Source organism: Xenia sp. Carnegie-2017, unplaced genomic scaffold, assembly GCF_021976095.1.
Source record: "Xenia sp. Carnegie-2017 unplaced genomic scaffold, XeniaSp_v1 HiC_scaffold_24, whole genome shotgun sequence".
Lineage (NCBI taxonomy): Eukaryota > Metazoa > Cnidaria > Anthozoa > Malacalcyonacea > Xeniidae > Xenia > Xenia sp. Carnegie-2017.
The window spans coordinates 8,706,163-8,727,600 of record NW_025813487.1 but is presented as its reverse complement, the minus strand read 5'-3'; the positions used below and the strand labels follow the sequence as shown (position 1 = coordinate 8,727,600).

The 21,438-nt window shown below is 35.4% G+C and overlaps 3 protein-coding genes across 3 annotated transcripts in view; 1 reads left to right on the top strand and 2 right to left on the bottom strand.

The window, feature by feature from the left end:
* LOC124450547 overlaps nucleotides 1-21,051 on the bottom strand; it is a 65,192-nt gene extending 44,141 nt beyond the window's left edge. The window contains exon 1 of the transcript XR_006950076.1: nucleotides 20,842-21,051. The gene's annotated coding sequence lies outside the window, so the exon portion shown is untranslated. The remainder of the gene's footprint in view (nucleotides 1-20,841) is intronic.
* Nucleotides 810-19,260, bottom strand: LOC124452082. The gene is made up of 4 exons (XM_047002675.1): nucleotides 19,116-19,260; nucleotides 4,059-4,184; nucleotides 895-3,692; nucleotides 810-842 (listed from the first exon to the last, which is right to left on the bottom strand). The coding sequence occupies exons 2-4, from the start codon at nucleotides 4,168-4,170 to the stop codon at nucleotides 810-812; spliced, it is 2,943 nt and encodes a 980-aa protein (XP_046858631.1). The 5' UTR covers nucleotides 4,171-4,184; nucleotides 19,116-19,260.
* On the top strand, nucleotides 6,623-7,270 carry LOC124452081. The gene has a single exon (XM_047002674.1). The coding sequence runs from the start codon at nucleotides 6,623-6,625 to the stop codon at nucleotides 7,268-7,270; it is 648 nt and encodes a 215-aa protein (XP_046858630.1).
* Nucleotides 21,052-21,438: the final 387 nt, after the last annotated feature.

Below are 21,438 nucleotides of genomic sequence, written 5' to 3'. Positions count from 1 at the left end.
TGTTATTTAAGTTTCATTTTCCATTTAAGAATTTTAGTTTTCATGCGTAATCGCCCTTATTGTTGATACAGAATATTTTTCACTTGCACACGTGTCATTGCAATTGTGAATTGCATTTTCGATTACTTTAAATTTTGTTAATGATTGACTTCTTACCAATAACGAACAAAAAATGATGTAAATTTAAGTTGTTGCACAATGAAATCATAATACCCTAAATATGATCACCAAATAAATGAGATGTACTTTCAGCTAATGTAGTTGAGATCACGATGAAATTTATTCTCGGGGCAAGATGATTTTCGCGCAATTTACTGGGACTTGTAAGTCAGTAAATAAGGTAAAGACAAGTTGGCTTTTACGACAAAAATAAAAAATGCTCCCATGTTTATTGATAAACGGGTAATCTAATTTTATTTTTTTAAAACACTTCAAATCAATGAGCGTTAAGCGACTACAAATTATAAATCTATCATCAATAAAGACAAACTTACCTGATAAATTGCACTCATCTAAAGAATAAATAACTTGCATGGTTTTAATGTCAAAGACTTCCATATACATAAAGTTGTCACTCGTTAATAATTTATCAGCTGATGGTGAAAAATCTGCGTGATCAAAACTGTTAGTTACATGTATTAGCCAACTTCCAAGTGTGGACTTTTTACACTGAACAAGTGTATCACTCCAACCATCAACTAGTTTATCTTTGTGCCACAAATAGTAAGTTACATTGTTTTCAAATTCCGTTTTCGCAAACACATGATACTTAGAACTACATGCAAGTATACTTTGATGATTTTCAAAATTCACCGATAGCACTTTTCGTTTGTTTTCGATATCTAAATACACAAGAGAGTCAGTTTTTTGACAAGCAATTAATACCTCACTTACCTGAAAAATGTTGATGATATCTTTAACTTCATCGAAACTATAAAGAAGTTTTGTCAAATCATTATTCCAAAGCTCAGGAATAGCTTTTGTCGTAAGCAAAATGACTCCATTTTCTAAGGCGACCATGCCATTAACAAAACATTCCTTGTTAACAAAGTGTCCTGTGTTGAGATTGTTGACTATTATGCATGATTTTTTTTCGTCTCTCCGATACAGAAAGTTGCTATTTGAGCAAACTATCTGGTTATCAAGAACGAAAGATTTTGTTAAAATTGCGTGTGCCATTGGAACAAGATGAGAAGCATGTCCATAATCAAATAAAAGTATATTGTTATCATTCAATAAATAATAATGATATCCTGTAAAATTTATCAAAGAAACGCCTAACATGCTATCATCAAAGGGATCAAGCGGAGACAAACCAAATGTACGCTCAAGATCTAACCCAGGAGGTGCCTCTTGACTAGGATTGACAATGAAAACTTTGTCATTATCAGACAAAGCACAAGACCAAGAATGAAGACCAACAGTGGAAAGAATACGAAGCTTTCTATCATAATAGCGATAGCGCTTTGCATCATTTTCAAAAGGTGAAGAATCAAATAACTTATAATCCTTCGTTACGTCAAATGTTTGAAATACGTTTTTTTCATCAATAACACCCAAATATTTTTTTGAATTGGAAAAACACAGGGATGTCACATTGCTGCATATAACACTGTGCATCTTCTCACCTTTCTCAACGTCCCATACAGTCAAATTATCTTTGTAACTAGTGACCATTGTATACTTATCCTTGGAAAAACAACTGTTGGTAAAGAACTTAGAAGTTGAATGATCACAATGAAAAGGACTAGAGACAACTTTCCTGTCTACATTTAGAACTTTATCCAATCGGGAAACGAAAATCAGATCGGTGAAAGGATGAAAGACAACGCAAAATCCTTTCAACTCACTTAGACTTAGCTGATCAGATATATCTTTTATCCATAGACACCTGTTTGTTGTCAGAGAAAAAAGTTGCACTATGAACCCTTCATAACCACAGACGACATAGTCATATTTTCGCGATACATTTACTGAAATCAAGTTTCGCGCTAAACGTAAAAGTGGAGTTAATACAAAATGCGTATCGAGGCGCTCAACATAAGACTCTCTGAAACGTGTTTGAAGCATTGTGGAAGCTTTTGGCGCAAGATCTTTGATTTCGTTGATAACGTACTGCAAAAAAATTATGGAATTCATGAAACGCCTCGTAATAACACAATAAATGTCATTAAATAACAATCGAGTGCCCTCAGAAAGATGAAAGTATATGTTATGAGAGCTTATAAGACGAAAGTTTTCCAAAGTACGATGTCTATCAATCGATACAGAGGCAAGTAAAACATCTAAGTCAACAAGATATTTACCAACGTATTCAATGACATGATCATTATCACAAATAGCAAGCATATGAAGAAACCAATATTTCACTGAATACATTACTGACGCCCGTGTAACGAAGTTATTGTAGTCTACGTCGACAGCTTTGAGATTGTCTAAAGTTCTTGAACAAAACGCTAAAAGAACTCGATTACCGTCAGTAGTATTAACAGAGTGATTATGTTTACACTCGCCATCCAGCCAATCAGATAAAGATTTGTGGAAAAACGACACATGTCCTTCTTCATTGGTAGCAAAAAGGCACAACATAATTTCTTTAACCACAGATGAAAGGCAATTGAAATCAAGTATGTCCTCAACTAATTCCCGAGGAAGGGGTTCTTTAGCAACTGCTAATGCATTTAAAAGTGACTGAAATTTTTCTTTACTGATTTGAAATGAATCTAATTCGTCACTTATTCTTTTTATGGAAATTTCGTAATATTCATTGAGATCCTTTGGTATGGATCCATTAAACGAATCCTGATTTTTAATTTTACTGGAGAGAAGTGATGCAAGCAACATAAGTCCGTCAGACTTTTCTAGCAAATTTTTCTTAAGATGTGAAACTCTGTTAGTGGGGCCAGTTCTTTCTTCAATTAGTAATTTTACATCATTCAAGTTATCATCATCACTGAAATTGATGAAGAGCGGATTTAGTTTTTTAAATATGATATTACAATCTTTGTTAGGTCTTGTTGTGATTACAAAGTTAAAACAAGGCGGAAGTTTGAACAAATGATTATCTAACAAATCAGCCAGGAGAAGGCTTTCTGGATAACCACATTCATCTAGCGCATCCAGCATAATTAAAGTCCGCTTAGGAAATTTCGTGATTTTTTCAAACAACTCAGTAAAAAGAAAGGAAAATAGTCTTTCAACATTCATGTCACGCAGAGGTTCTGAGAGATTTCTTAGTGTGTCCTCTAAAAGTTCTTCATAAGCAGGAAAATTACGAGCAATTTGCCCAGCTAAAGATTGAAGAAGTACATTGGCATCATTGAAACGACTGTCATTGTGTTGAAAGAAATGAACTGCAGCGAAATAACTTGGATAACGCTTACATAAAGTAGCTGCAATTACAGACTTACCCATTCCAGCAACAGCAGAAATAACAAATGCACGATTTTGAGAAGTATTGTCTTCAAACCAAGCTAAAAACTCATCAAAAACCCATTCCCGTGTTCCATGTAAAAATGTTTCATAATGATTACTAATTTCACTCTCAAAAGTACAACTTACAAGGTTTTTGGTCAAAATATCGGCTCCAAATTCAAAACGGGGGCCTGCCTGTACCACAGGTATATTCATTATACGTTCAATCAACTGAATTCTTTCCTTGTTTAATTGATCTATTTTTTGCTGACTTATTCCTAAACGAGCAATTGGTTGGCTAACATCCTTCCACAAAATCTTAAAGTCACCTAAGCTAACTGAAGTGTTAGGTATGTGAGCATAACACTCATTACGAAAAAACCTGATACGGGTAATATCGGCTTCGGTTGAATGATCGGTGGACTTAGGTTTGTTTGTCCAGATAGGATTACGCGGTTGCTCTAAATTGCAAATATTGCGCAAAAGGACACAAAGTAAAGTAATGTCAAAATCGTTTTCATTAGGTAATCTTGGAGGATCTGGATACAAAAGAATCCATGCATCGTGCCTGATTATTTTTTTCTTTATTCTCAAAAGCTTTTTTCTATTTTTAGTGGTATTCAAGAAAAAGAATAATTTAGTACCTGACATTTGTTTTCTCAAGGTTATTCTCAAAGCTTCACCACCATGATCAACAATCAATTTTCCCAACATAAAAATGTTTGCTTCATTTTCTGACATCAAGGCGGAAGCCATTTCAACACCAGTAACTAAGAAAACAGCTTACAATTTAATGACAGATTTTCAATGACGTATAATCACATCAAAGACATATCGTTAGAATCGTAAATAGTGATTGAGAAATACTAATTATATATTCAAACATTCTTTTTTCAATGTGTGTGGTAGAGATTTGAAACTGTATAGGGGAACTCCTTCCTCACAGAATGTTGGTATTGAAAGTTTTATTTGTATGCAAGGGTTACAATATATTTTGAGATTTTTAAATTAGGTGCTTAATTTTGATGCCAAGATGTAAAATTTCCAATTTCCATCTTCCTAGGTTCAAAATTTTTGACACTTCTGAGATGCAAAATTTCTGACTTCCTCTGACAAATGTATTTGTATAAATCATTTAAAATAAACGACAAATTTTTTTAAAGCAAACATATTTGGCATACTTTATGTCATCTTCAGTGCGAAGTGAATAAATACAGGAAGTTTACATGATAATAAGTTATAGTGATAAAGCGGAAATATCGACTAGTTATGAATTTATATTAACAGTTGAATAAGGTGTTATAAAATGTTTGAGTTAGGTTTTATCACAAAAAAAATACAAAGAAAATGAAAAATATCTGATAAGGTAGGAATAGCTATTTACAGTTCAAAGATAGTGTTAAGATGTTGTATTTGTTGAGGTTGGGTTTACGCTTCTTGATATAAAGGGCTTCGTTGAGTTTAAGGGCGAAAGGAGGGTGAGCGGTGTCTAAGATATGGAAACAGAATTGTGTATAATAGTTTTTGGAGTGTGGTGACGAGAGTAAGTGTCAGAATATGTGTGAGTTTTTCTCTGTGGTGGTGTGTTCTTTAACCCGTGTGGAAAGGTGGCGGTTGGTCTCCCCAATGTAACTGGAATTACATCCAGCACAAGAAAATTCATAAGCCACGTTGGATTTTAAAAGAGTAGGAATAGGATCTTTGAAGCTAAAGTGATTTTTGATTTAAAAAGATGAAAAAACTAGTTTGATGTCTAAGTCTGTGCAGTAGCATTTTATTAAGTTGTGTGATTTCCGTTCCTTGATTTGTGAAATGTAGCCTATGTAGGGTAGTTTGAAGAAGTAAGTCTCGAGTTGGGTAGGTGTGGGTTCGTTTCTGGTGTTTATTTTGTTTGTGTTTTTGTTATGGTCATATGATTTAAGGATTTTTTCTATGAAAGGCGAGGGAAAGGAGTTTTGTTTGAGATTGTCAACGAGAGCGTTTAAGTCGACGTGTTGTTAATTTTCCGTATGCGGTCTATAAGAGTTTTAATCAGTCCTGTCTTATCCTTTTGTGAGGTGAAGCTAAAAAAGTTAAGTAATAGGCCAGTGTAAGAAGATTCTAACACTATCTTTGACCTGTAAATAGCTATTCCTACCTTATCAGATATTTTTCATTTTCTTGGTAATTTTTTTTGTGATAAAACCTAACACAAACATTTTATAACACCTCATTCAACTGTAAATAATTATTCATAACTAGTCGATATTTCCGCTTTATCACTATAACTTATTATCATGTAGACTTCCTGTATTTATTCACTTCGCACTGAAGATGACATAAAGTATGCCGAAATATGTTTGCTTTAAAAAAATTTGTCGTTTATTTTAAACTTGTTATAACCATTGTGCTCTTACGAAATTATTGTATAAATCCTTTTCCAGCCGACAATTTCTTAAAATAAACGACAAAACACACTGCAGAAAACGTTATCTTGTAAACACAAGATTCGACTTATAAAAGTAAGAGACAAGATTCAAAGCATTATTTCGACTTCATTTCAAAGTCATTATCAAGCTAAGTGATTATTTACAAGCATGCGTGATTTTGAATAATTGTTACAAGGAAATGACGTAGGAAATGAAAAGAAAGAAAGGCGATGAAAGGAGGTTAGGAGCTTGCTCATCGCCTTGCTTTTCCTTGATGCGATTTATATAAGTTTCAAACAGCCTTAGCTAAATTCTGGACTAAAGGCTTCTGAAGAACTTGCTATTTTTTAATTTCATTGATGTAATTCTAGACAGTAACACCTCCTTTCATCTCCTTTCTTTCTTTTCATTGCTTACGTCATTTCCTTGTAACAACTATTTAAGATCACGCATGCTTGTCAATAATCACTTAGCTTGATAATGACTTTGAACTAAAGTCGAAATGTTGCATTAAGGCCCCGTCCACACGTATCCGGATTCGTTTGTATCCGCAAACATTTTGTTGCGGTTACGCTTATCGTCCACACGTATCCTGTGAAAACGCATGCTGTAACCGCAAACTTTTGAAAACGGTCTCCAGAGTGGAAACTTTTGAAAACGCATTAAATCCGGATACGTGTGGACGCACTGTAACCGAAATGATTAAAAAACGCTGACGTAATTCGATTATCTACCCACACAACGATCCTCTAAATTTTCTAATCCAGTCCTCATTTATCCTGCGTTATCCTACCGTTAAAATGGCCCCTCAACAGCAAGCGATTCTTTCGATTTTAACTGCGCTAATTTCGAGCATTATAGCGTTTATCCAATTGAATATTACCGTCGTAAATTATCAGGAAAGCTATGAAAGAGAGCGTGCGGCACTGATACGGCTGCTTTCAATACCAGTAGCCAGAAATGTGTCGTTAAAACGATTAAATAAAATACGCCAAGCACGACCTCGAAGATTTTGGGTTAGACCCGGACGCACAAGCGCTTGGTGGGAAAGTTTTTTGAATGAAATAGTTATTCCTGAAGAGTGGAGGGAAAATTTTCGTATGGGTCGAGTCTCTTTGTACAGGTTAGCCGAAGAGTTAAGACCCTTCATTCAAGGCAAGGACACCGTGATGAGAACATCAATCGACCCTGTAAAACAAGTGGCAATAACTTTATACTATTTGAGTGACGAAGGTCGTTTACGGAAAACGGCAAATGCGTTTGGAATTTCAAGGCAGACCGTTTCAAAGATCGTAAGAAAAGTCTGCAAGGCAATAACGGTTAATCTGGGCCCAAAGTACATTAAACTGCCGTTTACAGAAGAAGAGGTGAACGATCTCGTAAAAAATTTCACAGAGTGCATGGATTTCCTCAATGTTTGGGAGCCATTGACGGAACTCACATTTTAATCAAGCAGCCACGACTCAACTCCACTGACTACATCAACAGAAAGAGCTGTTACACCTTAAATGTGCAAGCAACATGCAATTACGATTATTGTTTTATGGATGTCGTTGTTAAATGGCCTGGAAGTGTCCATGATGCTAGAATGTTTTCAAATTCCAGTCTAAGTGATGCCCTAAAGCATGAAATATTCCTCCATGCAGACGCCAGATCCTACCTGATGAAGACCCGATTCCTGTCTTTTTACTTGGAGATCCTGCATACCCACTGATGCCGTATCTAATGAAAGAATATTCAAGCGGTGGCTCAACTGCACAGGAGCAATACTTTGGTATGTCGTTGTGCCAGTCTCGAATGGTCATCGAGTGCGCCTTTGGTCGATTGAAAGCCCGTTTTGGTGCTTTAAGGAGAGCTATGGACATAAATCTGGATGACCTTCCACAGGTCATTTATGCTTGTTTTGTCTTACACAATTTTTGTGAATTAAATAATGAGAGAATTGGAGAAGACAAAGTTGCAGCTGCAGTTGATTATGATAAGAGTTTCCAACCAGTTGTTTCCAACAACAACTTTAGAACGACTGTAACGAAGCAGAGGGAAAGAAAATCAGACGGACACTAACAAAGTTCTTTGATCCTTGAACATGAGCCAGCATCAGCACAATATTGATGGATTTCAGTAACTTACTTGTTTTTGTGTTTATGCATTATCAATTAAATAAATACTTTGCTTACTTCTTTGTGCCTAATGAAAAATAACATCAGCAGGCTTCTCTTAACTCATAGAAAGTAACTTTATTGGGGCATAACTGTGCATAAGCCATTTTCTATTCTTTATTTACAATATTTTGAGAATTGAAATTTTATACATTTGTAAAATAGATTGCCAACATCTGCAAACAAATGAAAATCAGTCAGTTTGGAGCAGCTATGAAACTTACCTAACCAAACACAGACCTGATTACTTAAGATGCTACAAACCACATTTTAGGTATACTTCTGATTCCACAACATTAACTGTGTACCTTCTAGCTGTAGATAATTCAATGATGAACAAAACAAGAATTAAAGAAAATATTTAAGACAGTTATACGTGAGTAAAAGCAAACCATGCTTTTATTTATAATTCTTACACTACTGCACTAAAATTCTCATTAAATCAATCTTCGTTTTCATGCTGTATTACTCATCTAGTGTTCACAGAGTTCAAAAGTTATCTGGCTGAAAATGCAAATTCTGTTCATAATCGTTGTTGAATGTTTCATTCTCCCTAATCCTGTTAGTTTGGTAATGATTCGGCATTGTGTTGTATATACCAGATTGATAATGTACAGGTGGTACAAATTGAGAAGACATAGCAGGTGGTTGCTGCATAACTTGCCGGAGCATTGCAAAGCCTTCAACAATGGAACCAGTCAACTGTTCCATGTTTGAAGTTAACCTCTTCATGTTTTCTCCCTGCTGTCTGTCTATATCATCCATTTTTGAAAAAATCCTTTTCTTCATTTTCATATCTTCCTTGGCAATATTGAGAAGTTGAGCGTCAACAGAGAGTTTTCGTTTAAGTTTGTCTTGTCTGTAGCTCTTTAATCTATTATTTAGTAGATCTCGTCTTTCCTTTAGGGAACTTGAATCTTTTAGTGTTGGATCTTGTTCATCATCGACTTCCAAACACTCGTGCTCATTTGAGGTTTCACTTTCCCTGCTCAGTGGAGAGATGGACCTTGTGGTAGGGATATTTTGTTGGTAGGGTTGGGAATTAGGAGTGCTGGAAGAAGAAGGAGAGCTAAATGACAAGTCAAGTTCTTGTTCGTCACTTATTTGACTCGTTTCAATGCCATTTTGTAGCGTGGTTGTAGCTGGCGAGCCACCCCATATTTCCTGGCATTTATCAAAGAAGAGAAGGACAACTCTTCCATGGCCACTTTTTCTTCCACTTTCGATGGCAGCGCGAAACTTCGAGCGAATGGCTTTCATTTTGGACGTCAGAATAGCTTTTGTAAGCTCATTTTCTTGATGCGGAAATTCCTTATCAAGCTGAATAGCGTTTTCAGCGGAAGGATATTGTGATATAAACAGATCCAAAATGTCAGCATACTTTGACTGGCAGGTTTCCCATTCGAAATTTTCTGACGTTTTCGCGATTTTATATTCTAAAACGACGCTTAATAGAAGGCCCACTTCATCATCTGTCCACACAAAAGCTTCATTCTTACTTTTTTTCTTTGATGACCCCGAAGCAGTAGTTTTTGTTGGACAATTCGATATTTTACCGTATGATCGAAGCAATCTCTAGTAAAAAATATTGCGTGCTCATTATTCGTAACAGCGCATGCTCTGTAAGCAATAATTGCGTATTTGTATCGTTTTCGCGGCTACGTGTGGACGCACAAAAACGCACCGAGTTCGCATACGTGTGGACGCGTAAAGTTTTGAATCCGCAACAAAATTTTTGCGGATACAAACGAATCCGGATACGTGTAGACGGGGTCTAAATCTTGTCTCTTGCTTTCATAAATCGAATCTTGAGTTTACAAGATGATGTTTTTTGGAGTGTGTTTTTTCCTTTAATGTATTGTATGTTTACGCTCATTCGAAATGAACGAAGAGGTATGTTCATAGATGGCACTCCCATTTACTAATATAATTCATTCGCATGTTTATTATATTGACAATGACAAGAGAAAAGAAGCATTTATGTATTTCAACTTTAATGAAATCGATGTCATTGTTTGTTACTTGAAAACGATTAAATTTTGTGCAACAGTTAGTTTATTGCATAGTTTACTGACAAATTTTCGGATCCTAGAAAACGGATCTTGGGAGCACAAAAAAGTGAGTCTCACTTGTCCATCTAAAAAATCGTATGAAAATAGAGCTTGTTTCATTTTCATCAAACAAGATCAAAGAAAACTGACTAGTCAAATTACATAGATTTGAACAAGAACAAAATACAAAAAATATATCGATAAATCTTCTGGATAACACAAATAAAAATATCTAAACGAACATAAATATCAAAAAAATTAACCGACCGTCTGAGCAAGTAACCAAATTAAAGTCGGGACCGAAACAATCAGATACGACAAATCGGGTCGTGTGAACGGGTTTATGTGCATAACAAACGCAAGTCATGAATTTTCATCGCTAAGAATATATTTTAGTGTTAACAGCAGAGAACGCTGATTCCTAGAGAACATAATTCACATTCAAGTGTGCATATACAGAAATAAAGAATCCCTGAGAACTCAACAGAAAACTTTTTCTACGAACATCTACTTTTAAAAGTGCAATTCTACTTCATTTTAACCGCTACATTTAACCTGCAACTTGAGACATAGGGTCACTTTTTCAGGGAGGAAAACAATATATCAATAACGTCTTTGGAAAAGAGCTTATATGCTAACTAAATTCGGGTACCGTAAATTTCTGCTTTATTTTTGTTTCTAAACAGTAAGCTTTGAATTGCTTCGATGTATATTCTGCTCCATTATCGCTTCTCAATTTTCAAGGTAATCCTGATTGTGCTACGTACTCTTTAAATTTTTTGAATGCTTGTGATTTCATGCTCATGAATTTAACGACTGCATACTTCGAGTATACGTCCACAAAGGTAATTGCATATCTGCATCCACTTCAAATGGACCAAGAATATCTGTGTATACCAGTTCGCGTGGTTTCTAGGACTTATTGTGAGCTTCTTTAGGTAGAGGTTTGCATGATTGCTTTCCAAGTGCACGTTTCACACACTTTCTTTAATTTGTCTTCCCAGTTAACGGTGCGTTTGACATAATTTTTGTTCAAATGTCCGAGACGTTGATTCCACAGTTGAAAATCTCATTTGATTTCTCTTTTATTCTGGTTGCTTTTAATGAAATTACAGGAGCTGGATCTTTGGAATATGATCTCCAGATTAAATAAACCTGCATTTTTGTTTAGAGCAATTTCTGGACCATGATTTAACATCAACTTTGCTTCACTCTTTTGAATACGAACTTATGTTCAAATTTGACAGCTCGGTTGACGGAGAGTAGGTTTACTTCATAATTTGGCACATAAAGGACATTTCGCAGTACCATCTCTACTTCTTGTCCATTTTTCAATAGAAGCTTTACTGGTACGTCACCAATACCTTCCATATATGTTAATTTTCCCTTTGGAATTTTATCATTTTTGGTATTGCATGGTTTTAAGTTGTCGAATAGTTCCTTTTCAGTAATGATATGATCTGTGCAACCAGTATCAATGATGATATAATTCAATCTTCTACTGTCACTATTTATTCCAGTGCCACTGTTCATGCATTGAGAGTATAATGAGAATGAATTTGGTCTTATTGTTGAAGGTTCTTTGGTTTTACTCTGACTCCTACATGCTTTCGATAGATGTCCCTTTTCTTGCACTTTGAACAGAAAGCAGAACTTCTTTTACTACATTGCTTGGCAAAATGACCAGGGAGTCCACAAACATAACAAGTTCCTTTTTGCATCATTGGGGCTTTGTTTTTGCCTGATGCATTTCCAGAATGCATTGCTATTGCGCTATCTTCTTCTTGCTTTCTTTGAATCCGACTATCCTCATAGTTTTGTAGTCAAGTTCTCAGTTCTGAGAAGTTAGCTGCTGGATTAAAACTTTCTTGAACCACGAAGTGTTCAAATTTTTCTGGAAGTCCATTAATGACTAGAGCATTAAATAATGTTTATGATATATTTTCTCTGGCTTCGGTGAGTCGAGACATTAATTCTTGTGATCGTATAAAGTATTCGGATAACTTTTCACTTTCACCTAATTGTAATCGAGATATTTGTCGAACTAGACTTACTACAGTTGGTTTTTCTACGTTAGAAAATCTTTGTTGCAGTAGACGCCACGCTTTTACTCCATCTCCGACACCATCTGGCGACAGGCAGTCATGTCGTATGTATTAAAGACTGTTGTTGTCAAGAGCTGATGCAATATGACACCATACCGTGTTGTTCCCACAGATCTAATAATACACTAGATAGTGCAACTGACATAAAAGTTGAAGCCGGGCAAATTTACTTCCGGAGCCCCAAAGTAGTGAGAATCAATATGGCGTTGTATTAGAAAATATGTGGTCCAAGTTAATATTTCGCAATTATTAGCAAATCGCGGAGGTTGCATCAACTTTTTTGCACTATCTATGAAATAAATCATTGTGACTATAGTTTGTAAGAAAAAAATTGCAGAATACGCCAATACATCGATGTAAAATTGATTTCAAGTGTAGCTCGATTTGAAAGCATCAGCAGCGACTAAGGCTTAAGGACTGGAATTTACACATCTAAATATCGTATCACAGGACAATCTGCGATAGTGTGGCTTAGTTCGTGTGGCAAATACAGCGATATCATACTCGATCTATGGATGTATTGTAATAGAACAGGCATATTACAAAAATCAGTCAGAAATTGACACATGTTACAAGCCCAAATTAAATATTTTGCTCAGAATAAATAATTTAGGTTTGACATTTTCAATAACAAGAATGTGTAGAAAGTTTTATATGCATATACATGCCTGAATGGTAAAAAAGACAATAAAAATGTTGAAAACAGTAGCATAATATCACCATAACAGTACATTAAGCACTGTGGGCAGTGGCCATATAACCCACTGGTTTAAATTATGACAATACATTGTTTATATATATGTGTAAAACACAGTCAATACTACAAGTCTGGTGACTCTTCTTGCTTTAACAAGTAAATATTTTCCCCGTGTTGGACAGAGTGTATTGTATCAACCTGTGGTATCAACAGTTTCACAAGTGACCTGCTATTTTATACTTCACAAAAAATTTGGTGTAACAGAGGTAGACTCATAATATAAAACAAATTCCGAAGAAGCAAGACAGACTCTATGACATAGACAAGCAAGACAAGCAAGACATAGACAAGACATAGACAAGCAAGACATAGACTCTTCGAGGTAGACTCTTCACATTCTTTCTGTAAATAATTTCTGAACGTATTAATTACTCACATCTTGACATAGCTATATTCGTTTGCCGACCAGAAACACCAGAAAAATGCATTTCTGGTACAATAATCCAGTGCAATATTTAATTATGTACAGTGAACAATATACTTTATATAAATCGTGAAAAATCTTTCAAACTGTTATCTCCAACTCGTTTTACTTAACAATAAATATCGGAAGATAATTCTACGACGTTCGATTGAACATTTTGTGGCAGATTGTGCTGTGATACGATATTTAGATGTGCAAATTCCAGTATCTTAAGCCTTCGTCGCTGCTGATGCTTTCAAATCGAGCTACACTTGAAATCAATTTTACGGCGATGTATTGGCGTATTCTGCTATCTTTTTCTTGCAAAACTATGGTAACATTGATTTTTTTCATTAATAGAGTAAACCAGTTTATGTAACCGTCGTGACTTGCAAGTAATTGCAAGATATCAGCTTTGACCAGATATTTTCTAATAAAACGCCATATTGACTCTCACTACTTTGGGGCTGCGGAAGTAAATTTGCCCGGCTTCAACTACTACTTATGAAATGTAAGCCGTTGCACTATCTAGTGTATTATTAGATCTGTGGTTGTTCCTTTCTTTAATTTCATCAATTTGTTGATTTCTCTCTTGTACTTTTGTTTCCCATTCTGCCCTTTGTTCACTTGTAGCTTCGACTGTTAATGGTGTATCTTCTTGAGGTATGACTTCTCTCCCAATGAGTGCTTTGTACAAGCCTTTCGCTTGCATATATGCAGTAACTTTGTGCTCCATGCCGGATAGTTCTCGGCTGTTCCATCGAACACAAGCCACTTTATTGACTACCCATAAATACGGTCTTGGACTATTTCTTTACTATTACTGAACTATTTCTGGGCCCATAACCTGTTAGATTATGAACTTTATTCTAAGATTAGTATTGATTTCACAATAATCTTTTTCTACTAAGAACAACAAAAATATATATACAGGATGTATGTAAAATCGTTCGTTTGTCACGTGTCCAATGATCTATATCTAATGAACTAAATTAACATTCACTTTAACAAATGAAATACTTTATGTTATATTATATCATGTTAACAGTATTAAAACATGAAGTATATAAAATAAAGAAGCAAAGTACTTGATTTTTGTGATCGAGCAACTATGAAGGTTTTATTGTTATTCATTCGTTCCTTTGTTGCAAATCTAAATGTCATCATGGCATGTACAAAGTAAGCAAAAAGGCTGTATGCATGAAAAAATATACGAGTCAAATATCTAAACATGAAGCTAGTATATTTATGAAATGCACAATGATTTCACAGAACAAGTGGGCTTTGTCGCGTAATTTAACTACTTCAATGGTAAAAAAACAGTTTTCCTTACAAAAGACCCATTTTTAGCGTAAGAATAATTGTCTTTCACTACAAACTGACAGAGTTTTTTAATTACGATGATGAGTTCCGTTCAAAACTGGACTATATGATTGTTCCGCAGAAAAAGTCGCTGGTTTTGAAGGAAGTTAAAAGCAATGCGTGCACATATTATATAATCTCTGATACTAAACATTACCTCCAACATGGCAGTTGTCGACGTAGTGATTTCATAGGGCGGCGGAAACGCGGGTGAGTAGGGTTAAACTCCTCCCGACTTTTTGTAAACGTAAAATTGGCGGACTGAGCACCGGGCGAAACTAGAACGTTAGTTGGAGGGTATATATTCATATATTCACCTCTTCCCAGCTGATTTCTTTCGTTTGTGATGTTAATTCCAAAAGAAACCAGCAGGGCAGCGATGAATGTATGAATATTTACCCCCCCCCCTACTAGCGTTCTAGTTTCGCCCCTGACTAAGCTCCCCCCCTTAAAAAAACCCTAACAAATTAATTGCCCATTTTTGTGATACTTCGACAATGCTCTTTTATAATTGACTATGCTAACCAAGGAAAAAGATCTTTAGGCATTTTTAAAGAAGATTTTCTATTGAACAATCATCAAAGTTTTGTACGGAGTACGTCACTGTTTTTAGCTGTGAAAGATTTACTTTTTTAAAATATTTCCATAGTTTCGGCGATTTAAATTTTGAAAACGGGTCTAAATTTTACTTCTGACTCTGTGACAAAAAAAGGCAGACGCTGATTAAAACGTGTTTAAATCACATATAAGTCGCGGAAGTTTGTTTAAGTTAAGGGAGGCGTGAATCATGGGGGAATGGGCTCTTATACACAAAAAGTATCGAGGATGGGGAGACCGTTATTATCTAAAGTTTTGAAATGTTAAATAAAGGTATTGGAGATAACAACTGTATAATATTGCAATGCTCCAGGCACCCAAAAACTTGAATAGCCTCTTAGAAAGAGCAATAAAACTGTTGTTCAGTTCAATGATTTGTAGTAATGTCAGCATTTAGCATTGACACTAATCGTCACGCACACCAGCTATCCGACATCAAATTTAAAAAAAATAAATCATTTTTTGTGAATTGATTGCTTTTGAATGTCCATTAGAGACCAAATATGCAAATGTGACATGAGATAAATTTCCATATGTAAACGCCTCAACGCTCGCCCGCAATTGGTTTTCTGTCGGTTGTTTTTTGAAAACTCAACTTTAGAATTTTGAGTTTTGAATCAGCAATGAGCATAAGATTTTGAAAGTTTTACACGTATAACGGCTACTGCCTGTGATAAATCACCATAAAGCATCTGGACAGCTAATGATGTTAAAAATTTATTGTGATCAAGGGAGGGAACTGCATGGATTTGGATACCGTAGTGAACAAGTTCAACGTTAGATTTTGCAAGTGTAGAGTTGCTCCCTAAATTATTGTTGGACATAATTATAAAATATTTCATAGTACACCACTGATTCATTGTATACATGCAGTCAAAAAGGACTGCTCATCAGCAAAAAAGTTTAACAGGGTAACATTAAGATAAAGTGCCAAAACATAAGATTTAAGTTAAACAAGAAAAAAATAAAATTGGAACCTCATCTTACTTAGATTAAAGCTTTTAATTGATTAAAAAAGATGTTCAATATGATAAAGTGTTTATATTACGAATTTTAGCCCCTCTCCCTTTTTAGTAGCTGAATTAAAAGACTAGCTTTTGGGGATTCCATTTCTGCAATTACAATTAAAATCTGATTTCCAGAAGTGATTTTATTAACGTTCAAAGTTGCGATTTTCAGCCATATTTTTGCGAACTTTTTGATGGTATGTTAATGGGTGTGACCAGAGGGTGTAACGCAGCCTCATACCCAGGCGCTTCACATGGCATGCCTGGGCATCACGCATTTGCGTGCCTGTAACAAGCCGATTACGTGTGGAAGCGATTTCCCATTTTTTGCTCACGCATGTCGTCCCGCGCAACTACAGTATTAAATATTTCAAAGCAAAATATCAAAGCGCCTAGGTACAAGGCTGGGTGTGACGTAAATAGTTGAGCACATCAAATCATCATGGCGTATTTCACTAGTAATCGATACAAAAAATGCGATGGAAAAAGTTGTGTTACTGGCCGACCTAATCAAGTTACTTGCGCCAATTACTCAATAAATGAAGAAATATCAATTCATTTGTTTCCTAACAAAGAAAATAAGTGGCAAGGACAGGAGAAAGGAATAAATTCAGCAGGTAAGTATTAAATAACCTTGACAAACTTTGAGGCTTTCATTACCTCGATCGCTTGTTCTGCACTTTTTGAGGATTTTTGTTTCGACTTTAATTAGAAAGTGCAAGTCAAATAGCAAAGAATGTTGACGAGAAATGCATCGGATCATTGTTTTTGCTGGTACACCTGAGCCGTTAGAGAAGCAGACAACCGATCGAAAGCAATGACAATAAAGTCCAAATTTACGCTTATGATTAACTATCCAGTAAAATAATATACTGCTGAGAATTTATCTTTTATAATATAAATTAGATATACAGCTAGTACAAACTATTTGAAACACTCTGCATCAACCAATAAAGAAAGAAACGTATTTTAATGACGATGAATTATCGTCTACCAGTGGCGCAGAAACTACATAAAGTATGCAGCTATATTTAACAAGTAAAAGATGTTTATTGTGTTCGCACAGGCTTATGCAAACCGAGGAGACCTTTGGGAGAACTCGAAAGCAGATATGTGCAAGCCCGAGACCGAAGGTCGAGAGTTGCACATGCTCGAAAAGTAGATATAATCAAAAATGAGCTGCAGTGATTTATTTTGACTTACCCTATACCTGCCAAAGCATTGATTCAGATCTGGACCTATGTATGTGTAGTAACGTGTTTTCCTGACCAAGAATATGCAACCGAAATGTCGAGTATTGACTTTATTGCTGGTAAATTATAAGCAATGAAAACAAATATCTTGGTGCTGCTGTTGAAAACTACCAGAAGATACGTTCAAATACGTAAAAACGCTTAGCAGTGGGTCAAGATTAGTTTCAAAGCACGATAAAAGCACGAACCAGTCAACCGCAAATTTAGCTCAAATCAATAAAATTGAGTTTGGTTTGCAGTAATTATTCACGAAAACGCCAAAAGCTTCATTGTGGAGTCCGATATATTTAAAATTTCCATTAAAAAAGGCGGAATTGCTTCATTCTTTTGCTCATTTAGCCGATTTCACACAGTTTCATTATAAGTTTATATTGCAAGTAGAAACGAAAATGGCGGCTCTGCGCTCGCCCCAGACTGTTATGCCAACTCTTTCAAATAGAGGGCTCTGAGTAGGGCTACTTCGCCATTCAACCGGCTGCTGTATATTTAATTAGTTTACAAGCTGCCGTTTGCCATATCGTCAATCCTATTGGTCACACAATGCAATTGACTGGCTGCCAATATGGTAATCCTATGCATAATAAGATATGCGTGGGACGAAAAATTCAATGGAGTGGCTCTAATGTATGTTCTCTATACTGTGGCATTACCGTGAGAGATACTACCGAAAACTAAAAAGAATTTCCACATGTCATGTATACACGTCATGCAAACGCCAAATATTTCGTAGTACTTTATCTCAAAATGTTTAATTTTTGTAATCAGACTTGATGTGTAGACTGCGGCACATTATTTCTGTTGGGAAAGACGTCTTTCGTACAAAGCATATACATGTTTATTTGAATGCCTGCTTTATCATGATGATCCTTCATTTGATTTTACTCAATGCACGTGAATGCTATACTCAAACATTCTCGATTTAATGCAGCATTAATAAATATTATTGATTGTCGACTAGTGCTCTATATTGCTATAGCGCTACTGATCAGTCAAAGCGTGTAATTAAATGTCCAATGTGCTCTAATGATGAGCAAATGTTGTGTATACATGCTTATTTGATTGTCTGCTTTATATAAATGATCTTTCTTTCGTTTGATTGAATGCACGTTAAAGCAAGTTGAATATTCCTGATTTTTATGCTATGCGGCATAAATAAATGTTATTGATAGTCGACTTGTGCTCTTGATTGTTCATTCGTGTTAAAGAATATTCTACAGCGCTATTAATAAGTCAATGCGTGTAATTGAATATCCAATGTGCTCTAATGATGAGCAAATGATGCAAAATGCATTAGCTAAATATCACAAGTAAATTTGTCTTTATACGTTGTATACAACGAAATTAATAGACCATAAACTCAATGTGGACATAGCTTTGTCCCACGTTTATCGTATCCGCCGGGAAAGAGTTGACATTGATTTCTATTGTCTCGGAACTTGGAATAATCCCATAATGAATTTAATATGGCATTATAGAATGCTCAATGCGTATCCGCGTACCTGGTATTACACAATTTTGCCAAACCGAAGAACTTTGATACAATAGTAGAGTGGCTAACAATATCGTTTCAAAATTAATGTGTTATACAATTTTACTCACCACATATGACCTAAACGTCTAATTCTTCATTTCAACACGTTGCATAACGTAGTCATCAATATGATTCAGAAAATTATTTTCAATGGAAGATGCCAAAAAGTATTCGTGTCGATCATGAATGCACGACAAATTGCTTTTCTGAAATCCGAGACTGAAAATTAGCAGATAGAGTGGGTACAAAAGTGGGTACAAAGCACCGGTCGGCTTAACAGTTCTTCAATTCAAAATGTCTTTACGCAACAATGGAAACATTTTGCTTTTGCAAAAGAATGCACGAAAATTTGAGAAAGCTTGTAGATTGATTGCATAAAATTTATTGTAAATTATGGGTGGACCTCACATGGTCTTCATATAAGGCTGAATATTCTTTTCTGTGTTGATTTTTGTAAGTGAAGAAACTATGGCTTTGTAGTATTACCGTAATTGAAATATTACGGTAAATTATAGTCTTGTTTTTTAAAAGATCACAACTTTTTCTGAGCATGTTTTTTCTTTTATGTACATATGAAATTATTTATATTGCTGCCAGTGAGGTGCCAGGCGGGAAACGGATTCTCAATATAAATATTACAGCCCAACATATAATTTTGAACATAGCCCTAAGCAATTTGGTTTTGTGAAATTTATTAAAATAGTGACGTTTCGTCTTGACTCAAGAAATCTTCAGACTAATAAGGAAGTTAACAACGAATTGTTGGAAAAAATATAGTTATTTATATAGTTAGAGGTATCAGATTACTGTGGATGTGTAAGTGTGATGTGATGTATAGTTAGGTTGAGGTGTTGAGACTAGAAAAGCTTAAGAGGGATGGAGCTGCCTTGGGTGTTAAGTGAAGGTTTTAGTTTGGAGATGAAGAGGTTTTCGTGGATCATGTCCCAAAAATATTTGAGGTTGGCGCAGAAAAAAATTGGTTATAAGTACTGAAAAAGTTATAGAATTCTTATAAGTAGGGTTATAAGGAAGGAAAAGAAACTAAATACACAAGCTTCAGTTTTATAAATGCACAATGTCAGACAGCCATCTTGAACTACTCGGCAATCTTGACATCAGTCTGGAAAGTCAGAACTTAGTAAGATGAAGTCATCTTTACAGTTATTCTTCGTCATTCCTTCATCTATAGTATTTAACAGCAGTGATATATCATTGCGGTAGCCAGGATTTTCTGTCAAGCGGGAGGAGATAAAAGGGAAGGGGAGCCACAATCGTCGTTGTAATTAATGTAAATAAAACAATACAATTTAGTAGATGCAAGAATTTTTCCAAGGGGCCTGGCTCTCTGTCTAGCTATGTCACCATTGATTGATACAAATGATTTCCTTTGTATTGGATAAGTGATAATTCCCATGAGACGTTTTTTTGAAGAAAATTATTTATTGGCCTGGTGGTCCCAGAAATTGGAATATTTTATGCCCATCAGCTTGAATAAAGCAGTATAATTTATGCAATTTTTCAAGCAGATGTGACAGTATGGCATATGAAGGAGCAAGCACCTTTAATACTGCAATTTGCATAGAGCTGTACAACAGGTATGGGCATATGACAGTAGTTTCAGACTTCACTATTTATTTTAGACTAGATGCAGACTGACCTGTTCTTGACTCACTGCAAACCCTCAGAAAAAAGGTGCTGTTTGTAGCAAGTAGCCATTTCTTTGTATAACAAAATGACTTGTTAATTTCGAATAGACATCAAATATATGAGGTCCATTGAAAATATTTACCTAACCTTTTATCGTTAAGTGCTCACATCAACATTCAAAGCTCTTCATCTAACCCTACATCCCCAACATCATTACTACATCCACTCTAAGTCAATGTCCTGATGCTCCATCCAAAACACAGGACTACATTTCCAAGCCACTTTTTTAAAAACCTCCATCACAAAGGTCTTTACAGCCTTGTGTGTTGTTTATATTTAAAAAAAAATAGGTTTTTCATATTTTTTCCTGTTTTTCTCAAATACCAAATCAGCCTAGTGACTACATTCCAGATCTTCTCTTCAATCTCCATTCAAAAGATCCACCTCCCTCCCCTCCCCTCCTCTAGCCCTCTGTGACCGTAAATAATCATCTAAGCTTTGATCCTAAACTCTTCACAAGATCCTACCACAACTACGAAATACGTTATATGTTAGCGGAAAAGGAACGTAACGAAAGAGACCACTACCTAATCCCAACTCCAATCAAACTATTGGCTAATGGCATTTTCTTTGATTGTGGGCTCACTACACCAACTTTGCCCAGACTCACGCAGTGGCATTCTAAATAAAAATTCAAAAAGATACCCACAGCGTCATATTTACTGTTCACTTTGATTGGGGGTG